We start from the raw sequence: 19,324 nt of genomic DNA, 5'->3' as shown, positions 1-19,324 counted from the left end.
AGCGCTCACCATAGCACATACCCTCCCCAATGTGTATTACCCAGCCACCCCATCCCTCCCACCCCCCACCACTCCAGCAACCCTCAGTTTGTTTGCTGAGATTAAGAATTCCTCATATCAGTGAGGTCATGTGATACATGTCTTTCTCTGATTGACTTATTTCACTCAGCATAACACCCTCCAGTTCCATCCATGTCGTTGCAAATGGCAAGATTTCGTTCCTTTTGATGGCTATCAGCTGCCTTTTTTGTATGACAAAATGAGAAGGTGCCTGAGAGGAACTAATTCTGAGGAAAGAGAGCATTAAGAACTCAACACTAGTGCAATAACAATGCCCATAATCAGAGTTGCTGGGAGTGAGGGTAGAGAAAGTAGAAGGTAAATGTAATTTACCTTTCTCTGATTGACTTTCTCTGATTTACTTATTTTGCTCAGCATAACACCCTCTAGTTCCATCCACGTTGTTGCAAATGGCAAGATTTTTCATTCCTTTTGATGGCTGCATAATATTCCATTGTGTGTGTGTGTGTGTGTGTGTGTGTGTGTGTGTGTGTGTGTGTGTGTGTGTGTGTGTATAAATATATCACATCTTCTTTATCCATTCACCTGTAAGTGGACATCTGGGCTCTTTCCATAGTTTGGCTATTGTGGACATTGTTGCTATAAACATTGGGGTGCAGGTGCCCCTTTGGATCCCTACATTTGTATCTTTGGGGTAAATACCCAGTAGTGCAATTGCTGGATCGTATGGTAGCTCTATTTTCAACTTTTTGAAGACCCTCCAAAAAATATGGAATGCTTCATGAATTTGCCTGTCATCCTTGCACAGGGGCCATGCTAATCTTCTCTGTATTGTTTCAATTTTAGTATATGTGCTGCTGAAGCAAGCACTTCGTTGGCTATTTTGCTGCTTTTGCATTTTCTATATAAATGCTTGTGAGTTTACACACACACACACACACACACCCCTGCCTGTTGGGATTTTGATCAAACTGAATTGACTTTGTAGATCAATAAGGAGAATTTTGACATTTGAATAATATTGAGTCTTCTGGTCCATGGACATGGTACATTTCTCCTTTTACTTAGGTCTTCTTTAACTAGTTTCAGTAATACTTTGTGGTTTCAATGCCTTGCACATCTTTTGTTAGATTTATTTCTAGGGCGCCTGGGTGGCTCAGTTGGTTAAGCGACTGCCTTCGGCTCAGGTCATGATCCTGGAGTCCTGGGATCGAGTCCCACATCGGGCTCCCTGCTCAGCGGGGAGTCTGCTTCTCCCTCTGACCCAACCCCCTCTCATGCTCTCTCTCTCTCTCTCTCATTCTCTCTCTCAAATAAATAAAATCTTTAAAAAAAAAGATTTATTTCTAGACATTTGGGTTTTCATGTTATTGTAAATAGGGTTTTTCAGATTTTATTTTTCAGTTGGTTTTGCTAGAATGTAGAAATATAATTTGTTTTCATCATCCAGTAACCACGCCCAATTTATATGTTTATTCTAATTGTAATTCTTTAGAATTTCCCATGTATATGATTATTCTGATTTTCATTTCTTCCACTATCATGAATATGTTTCTTCTTCAATTATTTCTTCCACAGTAGATCTCTACTTTTTTATGCTTAGTAAGAAAGCTGATCATTTCCTGGTTGACATACATTTCTTTTGATGGTTAGACAAACAAACAAAAAGATTCCACTGTGGTTCACTGAAGTTATTGGGCACTTTGTTGCCATATCTAATTGAATCCAGAATATAACAATTTAGTGAGAAAAGCGAAGAGTGACTCAGACAAGAATTTGTTTAATTCAACCATAAACTTCCTATATACATCAAAGCTCAAGATATCTCTTTTCTGGCTTGGGTTTCCTGAGTCCCATGTTATCTTTCTTAAAGTATTTCCCATGAAGTTTATCCTTAGTCACAGATTTATCTGCCAATTCTAAGAAAAAATTATATTTTCTCACTCCATTCTCTCCTCTTCCAGCAACACAATACGTATTAACTACTTCCTCTAATATGTGTTAATATTAACAAGACGTTCAACTTTTCCAGTCCTTTCCACAGTGACATAATCCTTTATGGCCACTAATTATTTTCTTATTAAGGCCAAAGGATTTGATTAACTCTAGTCCCTTCAGATAATAATTACATTCTGATAGCTTGATAGCCTTGTATGTAAACTATTTTGAATGTCAAGTTAGAGGGAATCTTTTGCATCATGTTATCAAGAAAATCCAGATGACATCATTTTCACAGTAGACTTTGGCTTGGTTGTGGTTTAAAAATTACTCTTATGAAGAATTGCAAAACGTATATATACATATATTCCTCTAGTTGGAACACCAGCTTGGTAATTCTAGGATTATCCTGCCACTGAGCTAGGATTAACATCAAGGACCTTACTTGTTCTGTTCCTTGTGTAAAGTTAGTGTTTAGTAAATACTTTTTGATTCATTTGAAGAAAGATGTCATTCCAGAACCAGTCAAGTGTTCTTCATAAATTCAAGGGGATCCTCTTTTCTACAATGTCTTCAGAAGAACTTTTAAATTCCCTGGATTTTTTCAATGCAAGAGAAGATGATGTGTTTCTGGTGTCCTATCCAAAATCTGGTAAATTTTATTTTAGTGTATTTTTAAATGTATAAGTACATTTTAAAATGTGTGAAATATAAGAAATAAGAAGTATAATATTCTACTGTATAGAAATATAATAATAATATAATAATGTAATATACTACTCTAGAGAAATATAATAACAATTTTTACAAAACAATTATTTTTCAGAATTTATCCATAGGAAATTTAAGTATCGTAAATGCTTATTTTAATGAAAAAGTTTGACATTAGAAAGCTGAAAACTGTGTTTCGAGAAAATTCAACTGGAGGAATTAGTCCAGTCTTTACTCCAGTCTTGTTTCTCTTTTATTCATTAAAGTATACGGATGTTGATATACATAAAAAGCATAATATCTGTAACATTATAAAGTTCTCTTCATACTTGTGCCAGGCATGGCAATAAGCAATATTTGTTCAATTCATACTTAATGATTGATTTACAAATGAAAACTTCTTTTTTCCCGGGCTAATAAAAAAAACATAAGTATTTTTAGTGTTCAATTTTTTAAATATTTTATTTATTTATTTGAGAGCCAGAGATAGAGCAGGAGCAGGGGGGAAGGAGCAGAGGGAGAGGGAGAAGCAGACTCCCCACTGATGCAGGGCTCTATCCCAGGACCCTGAGATCATGACCTGAGCCGAAGGCACACTCTTAACTGACTGAGACACTCAGGTGCCCCTTTAGTGTTCAATTTTATGCCTTCTTATGCAAAGTTTATTTCCACATATAGTTATACACACATGAAAGGACCATTATGAATAATGTCATTCTGGGGATAATCTAAATTAATTATAGATTCTTTTTAATTTTGAGAGGTGGCCAGGATATATAATATCCAATTGCCTGCTGTGATTTCCAGAAGAGTGGACATATGTGAATGGGCATATGCTTGCTAGCATGATTCAGTAACTAAGAGCTTAGCCCCTTCAAATCGTGTTTACATTTTAGTCCCTTTATCTGATTGTGAGTCAGGCCCAAAGGCCCTCCCCATTAGAAGACACAGAGTTCATATAGATCTTCCAGGGTGTTTTTTGAGAATAAATATAAATCACATATGTAATTATTTTATTGGAAAATGGTGTTGCAAATGGAAATTAAATGATTCTTTCCAGAATACCTCAGTATTCTATGTAGGAGGTTGCTCTGCAAATAAATATACCTTACCCTAAACTGGTATGTTAGTTTAGAAAGTAATTTATGATACTTTTAAGGTTCTTTGAGCAGGTGGCTAGTTTATACCATATATAAACAACCATATATAAAGCTTCCACTGCACATATTGATGCCTATAAATTGATATCACCAGCCAGCTCTGGAGGTCCCCTGAATACAGCCCAAAACTGTATTCTCCCTTCTTCACCAGAATAAATCAATACATCTTGTGAACATAATAGAAATGTCATTACAATATTAGTCATGTTTATATGAATATTATAAGTAGTTGACTTATGAGCATTATAATTTAAAATAGTCTTAAATTTAAAACATCATGCAAATGAGAGCACTGTTTAAATATTTATTCAGTATAAATTAGCGAATATTGTTAACAAATTTCGAATTCGAATTACAAATGAGATCAATGGAAAGGAAATAGGCCTGATTAAAACTTTTTAGGAACATTGCTTTCAAATCAGCAAAGCAACCTCCCCATCCAAACTTCTACTTCCCAGTTCCAGTTTACTATTGTCTACAACACTGGAGCATACCCACATTTGCTTTATGTATTCCTTCTAGACTTCATGGTAGTGTAGGATTGTATCTTTACGCTGTTTGAATATAGCATTTGTTCATTGTTCAAGTGCTTTGTTTGCATGCCTACTCTATGTTTGCCCACAAATAAAAATAAGATCCAGTGGCTATCTTCCAGGGGGAAATGGGGAGGTACACATAAATACAAGCAATAGCAACTAGACTCTGGTGTGCGCTACTTGGGAGGGACAGAAAGGGTAAACAATTATGCCAGGGGAGTGGGGACTCAGAAGACAATTTATAAAAGAGCAAGATGCATGAGCTTGCAGGACCGGTGGGAACTGTGTATGGAAAGATCTGTGTATTTGTGAATTGGAGAAGGTGTTAGAGGTGAGTGTAGCGCAGAAGAGTATTTCAAGCTGAGGAAACAGCATAGACAGTTCTCAGTCTCTTCACACTCTTTAAAGTGTGATTCTTCCTGTAAAATGAATTAACGTCTCTAGCGTTTCAACGAGTGTCTCAGGTTTCAATGGGTGTCAAGAGGTAATAATAACTATAACAAAATTAATGCACTCCTTGCTATTATAACCTCATGCTAATTTTCTATATTTATTTCATCAAGAATTTCATTTAATTTAAAAAATGAATTTTGTTTTATTTTTATGTGAAGGTACTCACTGGATTGCAGAGGTCATTGGGAACATTCCGAATGCTCGAATTAGTTTAACATCTCCTATCGAGTTGGGAGACATTTCTAAATTTGACGAGCTAAAAATGAACTGTAAGAGAAGAGTTATTCCCACGCATTTGAGCTACAACATGCTACCAGTGAATATCAAACAAAAACAATGCAAGGTGAGTTCAGTGGTTAAGGGCAAAGGCTTGGGAGGACCAGAAACTGGGCTTGAGTTCTTGCTCTGCCACTCTCAAGCTCTGTGATCTTGAAAAATTGCTGATGCTCTCTGAGCCTTGGTTTCCTCATTTGATACAGAAACAACAAGATCCATCAAATACAGTGTGGCAAAGATTAAGCTACGTTTTATAAACACATTACAACAAAGACAAGAATAGATGTTTTTCCTTTCATCGGCAAAGAAACTGAAGCTCAGAAAGGGTTAGGGGGGTTCTTAAAACCACCACAGTAAAGACAGAGCCTTAAGGTACAATCCTAAAGGGAAGTGAGACTCTCTGGTTGCACCTGGTTTCCCCAGATGATGACCTTTTCTCTGTTTCCCCCTGCCTAGCCCTCAGAGCTTAGGGGCTACTCGAACATTCCCTGCTCCAGCAGGCCTGTCAGATAGTCAATTCTTCTTGCCATCTTTCCCTGCCGGCCCTCAACCCTACTCAGCCTCCTATGTTTTCTTCCTAATTTTGTCTTCCCGCCTTTTTTTCTGCTTCCAAACTCTCTTACATGAAATGTCTGCTCATTTCACGATATTTAGTTAACATTTAATTTTTTTTCTCAGGGTACTATTCTGCCTCCTCTTCATATCTTTCAACCATCCCCTAATATTTCTTAGAATATTGTACGTGTGTGTTTTTGAGTATCATTGACATACAACATTGTATTAGTTTCGGATGTATCACTTGACGACTCAATATTAGTATATATTGTGAAATGATCTTCACAATAAGTCTATTTAACATGTCGCTACACATAACAACAGAATACTTCTTTTAACCTCTTTTGTCAAAATATGTATTAATGTATTAGTAGTTTGCATTGCCTTTCTCAGGGGATGATACTGACATGTAACGTTGGGTATTCTCCAAAGGCCCTAAAGCATGCTTCTGTCTACCAAAACAGACAAAAAACTCCAATTGGATGGCTAAGGCTTCGCATTCTGCCACTTTATCCCTTTTTGTTAAGACAGGGAGTGGTTTTTTTTTTTTACTTTAAATTTTATTGTTATGTTAATCACCATACATTACATCATTAGTTTTTGATGTAGTGTTCCATGATTCATTGTTTGCGTATAACACCCAGTGCTCCACGCAGAACGTGCCCTCTTTAATACCCATCACCAGGCTAACCCCTCCCCCCACCCCTCCCCTCTAGAACCCTCAGTTTGTTTTTCAGAGTCCAGACAGGGAGTGGATTTTTAAACCGCTTTCAGAGCCTTGGGGTTCTGTGAATCTGCTCAGGACGCAGAGAGCCATTAGAGAAAGCCTGAAGTGTTGAGTTACTCCATGATTTTCTCTTGAGAGAAAGAGAGGATAATGGGGGCAGAACCGGGGGTAAACATGGCTTTTCACTTCTGAGCACAGTGGCCTTTACACATCTCTCAAGAGGAACAGGTGCTGTTCATGTGGGTCACACACGCGACTCCTGGACTATGAACATTGTACAGAAAGATAGTCATGTATTAAACAAATTGTGGCGTGTACAGGTTAAGTCCGGTTGCTTTTTTTTAAGAACATGTTTTGTGTGGGGGCTGTTTCCATCTAAAAATAAACTGATTTTTTTAAACAGATTATCTACATCGTTAGGAATCCAAAAGATACGGCTGTTTCTTTATTCCACTACTACAGAGATAACCCGAATCTCCCTGGCATTGAAACCTGGGCTGCATTTTTCGAGCTTTTCCTAAGAGGAGATGGTAAATATAACAACGATTTTTATTCATCATATACAGTTCCCCTCCAAATGAAAGCATTTTCCAAAAGTTTAACTGGATCCTAACAGCCCACTTTCAGAAATACATTTGAATAGATTTTTTTTTTTTTTTTTTTTTTTTACTTCTAAGCCATTCTTTCTCCCTTTGCTTCTTCAGACTTTCTTATCACCTGTAGAGAGTATAGATTTGCAATTACTTATTGAGCTGGTTGCAGTGTTTTTAAAACAGAGATTAATTCCGATCAAGCATCACTTTTTTTTCATGTAAGATCAGTTTTGTCAGTGAAATAATTATGCATTGATTGGAGTAGAGGAAGATACAGTTGAAACCTGCACAGGCCTCCTGAAATAGGTCTTATGTAGGCCTAAACGGAAAATAAGACAAGACCAACAAACAATACACACACACACACACACACACACACACACACACACACACACAAATTCTCCCTCCCTTCCCCACAAAAAGGGGGAAAAATTCTCCAAATAACAGAAATGAAAGAATTAGCCATCCTCACACTTGGTTTATAACAATGAACAAAAAGCAATTTCTCTTGAAAATACTAAAATGATACATCATTTGATTGAGCTGTGCAGCACACGCATATTGATCCTGTGTAACTATGCATAACCTTTGAATTTATTACTTTTTCCCCGACTCACTGGTACCTGGAGCACTTAAAAACAAAAACGAAAAACAGTTCTCAAACCTGAATTCCCAAGCCTTTCATTAAACAAAAATAATGTACCAAGACAATGCAGAATTTAGAAGAGGCATGATTTAGAAACGGTGTGTACCCATAGGATCTTATCTCTTACAGGGGTTAGAGGTAGACCTGCTTAATTGTTAGTTTCCCTATTTCACTTGCAAATGATTAAGCTTTTACTTGTTAACTTTCAGAGAGGCCACAGCAAGTATAACCTTAACAGGACGGTATTGAGAACTCGCTAGCAACAGAGTTTAACGCTTTCTTTTGCCGTATTCCCTATGGAAGAATATGCTATGCTCATAATATTTCAGCTCCTCTTTTACAAACATTTAGTAGAGTCGTAAAGTTTCAGGAATGACAAGTCTATAAAAGGTCAGCTGGTTAAAATCCCCCACCTATGTAACTAAATCCCCCACCTAAAATCCTCCGCCTTTGTAACATTCCCAAGAATTGGATGGGCTAAAGGTGAACTTCTTAACTTTGACAACAGGTTCACACCCAGCTCCTGCCCCCAAATGACACATTCCATCTCAGTACTGCTAAGATGTTAAAAAAAACCCAAAAAACGAAAAACTTATTATGTGATATAGACACTTAGCTAAGAGCTATTGCAAACACGATCTCATATCATCCTCAGTAGAGCACACGAGCTAGATGTTATCCTCATTTTATAGGTGAGGAAAATGCAGATGTTGGTGGGCCAAATAACTTGCATAACTCATAAGGAGCCAAGGTTTAAATTCAGGTGTCAGCTCTACAACCTTTGCTGTTAGCACCGTGGCATAACTGGTCCACCAAAAGTCTGTTCCTCTGATCACTAATGCCTCTTCCACGCGATGGTCTTCTAAATATTTGAAGATGGTTAGCATGCCTCACTCTGCCTCAATTCCATTTTTGGAATGAACCAAGTTTAAATACATAAATTGTTTAAAAAAAAAACAGATCTTGAGTCTGCTTTTCCTCAGGAAAAGCCATGTTCATCTCCAATTATTACACACTGGGGTTCACTACCTCTCCCACTGCTGCATGAGCTCTCATTTGGCTACATCTCTATTGTGTTGCAGTGCCCAAAGACAAAAAACATCCTCTGGGTATGGTCTGACTAGGGCAGGATAAAGCAGGCCTGTAGTGCTCCTGTTCTAGAAGTTATTTTTCTATGAATGTGGTCACAAAAAGGGCAACTCAGTCCATAGTCAGGGAAGCAAACTATCTGTCATAGGGCATCCACCAACCACCCCATTATCTGATGTCATAGCAGAGTATCTGGGAAGGGCAATTAGTTGGAGAAAATATTCCAGATGATTCTTTTATACCTTCTTAGGTGTGTTAATAGATTTTTAATTGCAAAGGGATCTGCTGTGTATTATACAATCAGGTAATCTAGCCTGGGCAAACCCTGCTGACATCGGGAGTAATCAGTGAATTGCTAAAGCTTTTTAAAATTTACTTAGTGGGAACACTATTTATAAGATGAGGTTGTTTGTTCTCCTGTCAAAGGTAGGTGACTGTATTTCAGGGATGTTCTTCAGTGACTTTTTGAGGAGAGGATTTTTTCTTTTGCCAATGACAACCTGAAAAACAGGCTATGGAGACAGAAGAAGTGGGATCAAGTCTTAACTATAATTTATACCCTCTGTGACTGTGGGCAAATTGCTTAACCATTCTGAGGCCCAGACTTGGATTTTGTAGGTCTATTTAGATGTTCAAATGAGGTCATGACTAGAAATTTATTGTAGAAATCTACTCATTCTATTGGACATAGACTTTTAAAGACAGGCAAAGACTTTTAAATAATTTCACTTTAGGGTGGAAAGATTACAAGGAGGTATTTATCTAGAAAAATTATTTTACAACTGAGGCGTCATGATATCCTGTACCTGTTTCCAAACCATAAATATATACACATTATATGAGGAGACCGTACCATAAAGACATAGATAGCTACACATTTGTCTAATCATCTAATTTACCTTTCAGACAGTTTACAAATACATTTTAGGTTTTTAAATTAAATAGTAACTAGAAACTGTGTTCTGGCAATATCCCAACAGATTAATATCTCAATGAAATAATATCTTGGCATCATACTTTTTTTTTTTTCTGCTAGCCCCTTCTCCAGTCTTATATGAGAACTCCATATTTCCTAGGCACTTCATCCTGGTGAATTTTGGCACAATCATCAGAGTGCTTTCTAGAAAATAGCAATTAAGATATTTGTTGAAACTGGATAGGAGTGGGGCAGAGGGTTTGCAGAAAGTGCGGGAGGTTTGAAATCGCTGATGTGGAGAATAGGAGAATGTGTTAATGCAGGACAAATAGGTTTGCCAGGTAACCTCGGGACCCTTAAGGCTGGAAAAATGAATTTGCAGTGGTGTCAATATAGAGTTGTATAAATTTCTTCACCAGAACTCAGTAGCATTAGGCAAGAAGAAAACAAGGTAAAGTGTTTTGATTGAATCCTGAGTGTTTTTTCAGGTGATTGAAATAAACAATAAGGGAGCAAGGAAGTTGAAGGTTTTGCCCAGAAAACAGTTGCAGAGATGAACAAGGGGAAGAAAATGAAGATTAAAAAGGACACAAATGGTCCAAGTAGGGTATTTGCAGAAGCTGTCCATCAAAGTGTTGGCAGCAAGACCTGAGCTGCCCCAGGAGGTTGTGCTCTAAGATCAGAGTCTTCCGTGACTGCAGGGGACGGATCAGAAAGTCCATTTCTGACAGAGATAAGGCTAGGAAGAGTGATATATTCAAAGGATACGAGTCTTTAAAGAGCCTGGATTATCTCAGAGGGAGTTCTGGAAGTTGATAGGAAGCAGTGAGATTGCTGATGCACAATCCAGACCCTAAGGCACTTGGGTTGGTTGAGAAAGAGCAACTTCTGTTCAGGGGCATTTCGGAGGGAACAAGTAATTCTGGATAACAAACAGAAGGAGGGCCGTCTAGGAGGTGGTAGAAAATTCTGTCATTGAGTGAAGGATGCAGAGAAAAGCATTTCCCAGAAAAGAAAGGTTTTAAGTCTCTGTTTTGGAAACTGTATTTTCTTTAAAGCCATAGGTCTGGTTAATTAAAAAATTAGCCCCAAGTATAATTCTCTACATGGGTAAGAAAGACCCAGGCAGCCTATTTCTTTAGATTCTTTTGTCTTTTTGGAACAAGATGGAGTATAAATTAATTAGTTAATAACAGAATAGCTGGCTCTCAAATGATGATCAAATGATGATCAGGCTATGATCCAAAAGATTATTCTGAAATCTATTTGGGGTATATTGGAATGCATTTTGTGCTGCAAAACCACAATGGGCCGAGTCAATCACACCTAACCACCGGCTGTGACTCTGTGACTCAGGGCCTCTTTCTCAGCCCAGCCGCAGGGTGCACAGAAGTCTGGGCTTCCTGACAGTATCGAGGGCTTCCATTGCATCCTCAGCTCTGGGTGGTGATATTATCCACCAGGGCTGGGCTGGACTGCCACTGCCCAGGGGAGGTGGTGATGCAGGTGGTGACTGTGAGCCTCGCGTGAGGCAATAGAGACTAGTTCACTGCCTAAATTCCTAGGAGAGAAAATCAGTGCTCTTTGCCACCAGGTATTTGTTCCTGGGAGCAGACTGTCTGTTCTTTGGTCAACTCCATATCACTGATATGGTAATTTGGGCCATTCCAAGATAAAGTATTATGTAAGTCACTGAACTGGCAGTGAGAATGCTGGGAACTGGAGACGCATCAGCCCTTCCAAACACCTGTCCTTACTCTACAGCCCTCTGGGTCCACGGGGTGGCAAACCGGGCTCTGTGATGATACCGTTCACAGTCCCGGAAGTTCTCCTTTCACAAATGCCTTACGGTTATTGACTTGCCCCTTTCTTCCCCAGGGGCCAAAGCCGTGAACAATTGCAGTTAGTTAGGAGGAAATTATATGTCAATTTATTCAAAACTTTAATGTTCAAAAGTTATATGGCACAATGTCTGGCAGACACTAATGGCTTCATAAATGCTTATTAAATGAATCAATAGTCAGCATATCTTCAGAAAATTGCGAGTGGAGGAGCTCTTTTATAATTTGGGCATTAGCTAGTATTAAGTCTGTGGATAATAAGGATGCATGGAAAGATGTATGCCCAGTATTTTAAATTACTCTGTTTTATGCTTTAGATTGTCAAACTAATCAACTCTCTGTGGTACAAGAAGTTGCTCACTTTTTGTTTTTTTATCATCACGGTTGATAATTTATTTTGCATGATAATATTTTACTTCAGCATTTTTTTGAAATCTGTCAAATTAACAAAACAATAAAAGAGATAATATCAACTACTGGTAAAGCCCTAACACTGTATTTTTCAGCCCAAGATAATGAATAGAATTCTTTTCTCTTTTCTCTCCCCCCCACTTTTTGAGGAGGTTTATTAACTTTTTATGTTGAGAACTTATAAAAAGCATGTCACTTGACAGGAAGAGAATAATAAATTCTCAATGTTTCTCTACTTCTCCCAAGATCCAAAGTAGTTATCAGAACACAATTATTGGGAAAATGTGTATCTCTGTATTTTTGTTGTCACTTATGATGATGATAAATAGATGTTTACCAAAATAAGAAAAAAACAACACAGCCTTATTAAAAGATACAACCATCCAGCTTCATTTCACAATATTGTATTTAGTTGAAACAGTAGTGTTTTAAAATTGAGCTCTTCTAAGGAAAACTCTTTTTTAAAAATACTTCAGATCTTATTTAATTTTTAATTATTGAGTTTTAGTAAACCTAACTATAAGTTTCTTCATAGATAATGAATGACATGGTATTAACATATGTAATTAACATTTTCTTTCTTTTTCATTTTAAACCTGTATGTTATAGTTAACATACAGCATTATATTAGTTTCAGATGTGTTTCAACAATTCTTAAGTAAAAGTCTTTCACTCCAGAGTCTAATACGTGTGTACGTTACTTTACCTACTTTGGTGAAGTGGGAAGAACCGTGGGATGCCAAGCCATGATCTTGAACATTAACACAGTTCACTTTCCTTCTAGTTGTATATGGATCCTGGTTTGATCACGTTTTAAGCTGGGAAGAGCACAAAAATGACAAAAACATTCTAATTATATTCTATGAAGAAATGAAGAAAGTAAGTCCTTCCTAACATTTCAACAATCAAAATTTAAGTCAAATTAAGTTAAAACAAAAAATCAATAAATTCTGTTTTCAGGGTTGAGGGAATGAATTTGGTGTTTCGATGAGTTACACTTTTAAAAAATAATTTTTCTTTTGCTCAGGATCTTTTTAAAAGCATCAAAAAAATAGTTACTTTCCTCGGCATAAATGTGAGTGATAGCGAAATTAATAAGATTGCTCGGAAAACATCATTCAGTGAAATGAAACATAATGCGGCCAAAGAAAACTGTGATCCAAATCATACTATTTGTGCCCTCACATCTAATAGGAACCTGGTGTTTAGAAAAGGTAAGTCAGAAAAGGATGTGGTACCTTGCTTGGGGCTTATATTTGGTAGTAGTTCCATTTTACCATTTTAAAATCTCTCATTTCATCATCGCGCCCCCTATTTCTTGCACAATGGATTGCTCATTGTCATCCCTCAGTGAACGTTTATTAAACGAATTTCTTAAATCGCATTATTTCCAGACATTGAGATTTCCATGCCCAGTTAGGAACCGAGGGAAAGACACAGGTGTCACACAGGTGGAAATGATAAAACTCCTTGAAGAATGGGCCTCAGGTCTGCAGCCTGGTGCATTTGCTAATAACTTATCTTCAAGTTTGCAAACATACTTGCTTAGTCACAATCAAATGCAGTCTTGTCCCTGCACTGAGGCAGCCCACAGAAAGCATGGTGGAGAGAGGTACATGACACATGCTTTCTTCAGAAGAGAGAAGGGAGCTGATGAGTGTGGACAGTGCACTTTCCCAAAATCACCAAAAAACTCACCCCATAGAAGTAAGGCATAGACAGAGAAGCTAGGAGAGTTATCTCAGGGTGCTTCTCTGCGTGAAAACCCAAAGAGAAGGAAATAAACCTTCTCTACTACTTCCTAACATTGAACTTAGAAGCAGTTTGGGTACATCTGGATATAGAATTGTTTTGAAATCCATGTGAATTTTAGTCCAGATCCAGGGGGAAAAAGTTTGAACATTTTTCAAATTTTTCATCATTTACGATGACAAAATTTTCTACATTTAGGTACTCAGGTTTCCTACTAAAAAACATACCTTTGTTTCCATTTTTTTGGCTCATCTGAATAGAATTCCTCCCAAAACCAGTATGTGCTAACTCATATGGATCAGATAGTGCCTTAACTTTGCAAATTACTTTGGTCTTTTTTTGGTGGTTCATTTTTTATTTTCTTACAGTTGCAAAACCAGGGCTGGGAGGGAGGAGAGAACTCAATTCAGCAAATATTTATTAATAAACTATTTTCTAAGAACTGAGATGCAAAAGTTGAATAAAATAGTCTTGTCCTTCAGAAGATCATAATGTAGGCAGTTAGTTATACAAGGTGATGACAACTATACTAGTAGTATGAGCAAATGTGAGCAGCAACATGAATAAGGGAGAGAGAATTTTTTCCTAGCAAAGTAGGTGAGGAGATGACATTGGATCTGGGACTGGACACATGAGCAAGATTTTACCAGGAAAATGACAGGGAAGAAATACATTGAAGCAAGAGCTAACAACAAGAAGAAAAGCCCCCAACCACCACAGAATTGGATTAGGGTTTTTTTTAGAAAGAGCAGGTAGTCTCCTGTGCTAGAGGCATATATGACGTGTGGAGCAGAATGAGGGAGATAAAAATCGGAGCCAGAGAACAGAGGCTCTGATGCATATTATGAGGGGGTCTCTTCTCCCCCTGGTCTATTTGCTGTTTTAAGAAGGGACCTGAAAATAATAGAGTCAGGTGGAAAGTTGTTTAGAAGAGGGTGAAACCAGAAGCAGAAAGTCCAGTAAGAGGTTGTTGTAATAGGCCAGGTACGAAATATGGAGGCTCATAACTTGGGCAGTGGCGGGGAGCCACTGTGGGGTTGATCTCAGTTCAGAAATCAGTTTAGGAGCCATTGGCAGTTTGTGGAATTAGGTAAAATTCTTCAGGGTGAGTGGAAAGGACTAGAGGAGAAAGGGTTGGAAGGGGAAGCCCTAGAGACCCTAACATCAATGGGAATGAAAGCAGCTAAGACAAGCCAAGAAAGGAAATTAGCCAGAATTACAAGGAAAGCCAGGGTCAAACATGGCCGTTTATCACTCATGAATTGTGAGGGTGGTTTCCATAGTGGTGGTGATGGGAGGCAGATTGAAGGAATTAAAGAGGGAGAAAGAAGGGAAGCAGGAAATAAGGATCACTCTTCTACGAAGTTTGACAATGGAGGACAAGAGCAAGATGACATGGCAGGGTCAAGGAAAAGATTAGGATGGGTGGAAGAGAGAAGATAAAGGGAAAACAGAAAGAATTTTGAAAAAGTGGCATGAAAGGAGGTAAGACAAGCAGACATGAGAAACAGAGATTGGAAGGGATTATGGTAAAGAGAATGCCGAGAAATGTGAAAGCTCTGAGGCTTCACGGAATCCAATGCTCTGTTGATAATCTTTTATCACCGGCCTTTGAGATCTATTAGCAAAATATTCAGTTTTCACCCATCTTATCTGACTAAGTTGGGAAATTTCACTCTAATGAGAACAGAGGCAGTCTTTGACCTGCTCTAGTAGTGATCATAGCAAATACCTCCAGGTGAAACCATATCAATATAATCGTAACTAACAACATTAATTCTAATGAATTTAAGTTCTATCTAAAAGTGGTTTCCTTATATAGGATCTGACAAAACACAGAAGGTTAACACTATACTAGTCACCAGGAGTGCTTATTGCTAAATTTGGACTATATGAGGAATTAAACACTAGGATAGGTCCATTCACTTTATTCCTCTATTAGCTGGATGGGGTGGGAGTGGGGATCCATCCTCTGAAAATAATCATTTCAAATAAACTATTGAAGTCGATGATTCAGACTCCTTGGTGCAAGAGATAGTCCTCACTTTAGAGAGGAGAATTTATGCCTGCAGTTGGCTTAAAAGTCAGAAAAGGAGCTGTTATTCTAGAAACTGACTATGGTGGCCATGGAGATAAGGTGGCAGGCAAAGATACAGAATAGTCCACATAAGTGTCAAAAGTCCCCGGGCCCCTACATACTAAAATTTAGGGGGGGGAAATTACAGGACTATGGAAAGATGTATAGACAGGATGCATGTTGCAATATTGCTCATGACACTGAAAACCTAAAATGCACTTAATAGGCCTCTAATTAGAAAGTGTTAAATGTATTAAATCACATCCATACAGGGGTTTACTATGTAGTCAGGAAAACTATAGAGTGAGAATAGCTGGCATTTACTGCGTGCTTCCTCTGTGCCAGGCACACATTACTGGATTTATCTTAAACTTGACAGCAGACTTTTGAGGGTGGTATTCATATTATTTACATTTTACTAAGATGCCAAGCACCTGAATAACTTGTGCAAAGTCATGCAACTAGTTGCTGGTAGAGTCAAGATTTGAATCCAAGCAGTCTTATTCTACTCCTGGTAACTTTCATTGTTGATATAGAGGTACAAATATGGGAAGATGATGTATAACTGGATCCAGTACACCTAGGACCCAGGGATGAAGCCTGAGGCCAGAAGTGATGAAGGATCATGATGGGCAGGATCCAGGGTTGGGGTTTGGCATAGTGTGAGTGATAGAGGCAAGAAGAGTGGTCCTGAGGGGTTGGTGCTGTGGCCAAGGCTGAGGGTGACTTGTACAATCGGGAGAGGCTGACGTACCGAGTGAAGTATAGATCTGATTTTAATCTCCAAACACACCTTGTTTGAAGGTGAGGACACCATACAAGTAACTTGGTGGTGGTATTTTCAACTCCGTTATCAACATTGGAAAATAAATTTCCTTACAATAAGACCAAAAGGGCTTAATGACGAGCATTGCATAATATATAGAATTGCTGCATCATTGCATTGTACACCGGAACTTGCTGTAACACTGTAGGTTAATTATACTTGAATCAAGAAGAAAGACTGACTGCCCAGCCCTGTGATATGTTATCGGCACAGTTACTGCTTCACAGGTGTGCAGCAGGGGAGTAAGTGACATCATTATGTCTCCTTTGTCTGCTTTTATGGATTTTTTTAAAAGATTTATTTATTTATTTGAGAGAGAGAGGGAGGGAGCACAAGTGGGAAGAGCAGGGAGAGGGAGAGAGAATCTCAAGTAGACTCTGCACTCGAAGCCCCAAACAGGGTTTGATCTCAGGATCCTGAGATCTCGACCTGCACTGAAACCCATAGTCAGGGGCTTAACCAACTGCGCCACCCAGGCACCCCTGCTTTTATGTTTTAACTAAGTTTAGGTGAGACATTTCTTTGCCTGCTATTGTAAAATCTAGGACCTTTATATATTTGAATCTTCTTTTCAAGAAATAACTTTTTAAAATGTACATATTAATATGCAACCATTGCTGAGGAAATTAGAAGCAACAAATGAGCAAATGAGGAAAAGAATAACCCCTCATCATCTTATCATCAAGAAATGAAATCATTCACATTTTATTGCAAATCTGACAAATTTCTTTGGTGAATACTATACATTTAAATTTGTTCTTGTCTGTTTCCAATTTTTCCAGGAGCAGTGGGTGATTGGGTAAACTACTTTACTTCAAAGCAGAGGAGAGTATTTGATGAACTATTCACAGAGAAAATGAAACACAGTGAACTGGCAAGACACTTTGAAGATTACTCTTAATATAAATGGGAAATGAAACCACTTTCCGGGGGCACCTGGGTGGCTCAGTGGGTTAAGCATCTGCCTTCGGCGCAGGTCATGATCCCGGGGTCCCCTCGGGGAGCCTGCTTCTCCCTCTCCCTCTGCCCTTCCCCCTCACTCATGCTTGCTCTCTCACGCTGTCTCTCTCAAATAAATAAATAAAATATTTATTTTTTAAAAAGACCACTTTCTATTTTATGGGATGCAGTACTTGGGGATTACATAGATATTTTTTTACCAATACGAGAAGCAGTTAGTTCTTTCAGTGAGAAATGGACACTTCATGAATGTGTCAAAAGTGTCATGTATGAGAGACTGTTTTTACTATATTTGGTGATAGGAGAGAATTATTAATAAGAGAAAGTATGCGATTTTGAAACGACCGAACTATATATATAAATATATATATATTTCAGGATATTCATAAGGCAAGGACATCACTTCCATTCAGAGAGAGCCTATTACTGCGGGTGTTCTATAAACTGCATTAATGGACAACAAAAGCAGTGAGGGATTATCTAAAATAGGAAATGTCTGAGAAGAATTTATTTTCTCCCTATTTGGACACGATGACCTCTAAACAAACATTTTCATTTCAACACTCCCTGGTGTCTGTGTAGAAATCTTCTCCATTGTCATAACAATGACAAACATAATCTTACTAAGGTGGAACACTTAATAGGTAGATCATATCAAATGATCACAACCTGGTACACTGGTGAAAATGAAGAATGAAAAGATACTCTTTCACATTAAAGTAACACTGGTATGGCATCGCAGTATTTTATCTTTTATAAAGTCAACTAAATTACAGAATTTCTTATTTTCCACTTGGTTTTCCTTGAAGTGTTTATGATTTTTTTCCCAGTATTTCAGAATGTGTTCTTTCTTCCAATAGCATTTCCAGGATTAATTCAATTTCTATTTTTCTCTCTCTCCTGTAATGAGTATTATTCTGCAGCTTTAGTCTAGAAGACATTGTAATGAAATTTCAGTGAACTTAGGTCAGGATTATTACCTAAATGACAATACACCATTTATGAGCATCTACATCATATTGCTTACATCTGTGCCACAGTAAGTGCCTAACTCAAGGCTGCAAAATGATGGGTTGAGTGAGTTAACTCAACCAAACACTTTGCTTTTGTACCTCAGTGTACTGCGAATCTTACTTCTAGTAACAAATCTGTTGGGAGTCTTCTGTATCAGGTTTATCACTATTCAGGAAGTATGAGATCTTCACATATCTCCTATATGTACATATTTGTTACAAATAAAATGTATTCCAGAAAGACAACCAGGTGTGATCTTCGTCAAGTGTTCGTCTTCACACTGGAGTTAATTTCACACTTAGCTCTCCCTGCTGTAGATGTGTAAAGAACGACAAAGCCATCACGGTGAGACGAGGACACGGGACGAGAAAGCAAGGGGAGAAGACAATGACTGCCGGTAAAGGCTCCAAATCCCATGAGACTATAGCATCTTCTCGCGAGATTGAAATGATCACTGAGATGGAAAGAACTGACACGGGACTGTATAAGATACTATAGAATTTTAGATTTGTAGGTAATTTGGGGATCACTGTAATCCAGTTTTGATGGAAAATTGCTTAAGGTTAATAAGCTAGGGGTGTAACCGAGAGCCTTAATTCCCGGATTATTATTAGTCAGTCAGAAATATTTTTTGAGAACTTTCTACGTGCCAGGCCTTAGACTGTAGGGATACATGAACAACTTGAAAGAGTCCCTTCTCTCAAGATACTTACATTGTAGTGCGGATATATGTATTTTAAAGGAAACATTCGAGATATGGCAGGCACCAACAGGTGCGGTAGAGAAGGTAACAGGGTAGCGTGGGAGACAGTGAGGGCAGAG

The 19,324-nt window shown here is 38.1% G+C and overlaps 1 protein-coding gene and 1 non-coding gene across 2 annotated transcripts; one reads left to right on the top strand and one right to left on the bottom strand.

The window, feature by feature from the left end:
* Positions 1 to 784: 784 nt before the first annotated feature.
* Positions 785 to 891, bottom strand: LOC114216674 (U6 spliceosomal RNA). Its single transcript, XR_003610815.1, has one exon. It is a non-coding gene; the product is annotated as a U6 spliceosomal RNA (small nuclear RNA).
* Positions 892 to 2,466: 1,575 nt separating this feature from the next.
* On the top strand, positions 2,467 to 17,429 carry LOC114216579 (sulfotransferase 6B1-like). The gene is made up of 6 exons (XM_028113193.2): positions 2,467 to 2,611; positions 4,978 to 5,162; positions 6,781 to 6,907; positions 12,658 to 12,752; positions 12,901 to 13,087; positions 17,311 to 17,429. The coding sequence occupies exons 1-6, from the start codon at positions 2,467 to 2,469 to the stop codon at positions 17,427 to 17,429; spliced, it is 858 nt and encodes a 285-aa protein (XP_027968994.2).
* The last annotated feature ends 1,895 nt before the right edge of the window (positions 17,430 to 19,324 follow it).

The sequence above is a fragment of the Eumetopias jubatus genome, unplaced genomic scaffold (assembly GCF_037043125.1).
Source record: "Eumetopias jubatus isolate StellerSeaLion01/CBP00866 unplaced genomic scaffold, mEumJub1_p1.0 scaffold_8, whole genome shotgun sequence".
NCBI classification, from domain to species: domain Eukaryota; kingdom Metazoa; phylum Chordata; class Mammalia; order Carnivora; family Otariidae; genus Eumetopias; species Eumetopias jubatus.
The sequence above is the reverse complement of the archived record's forward strand: the minus strand, read 5'-3'. Positions and strand labels throughout refer to the sequence as shown.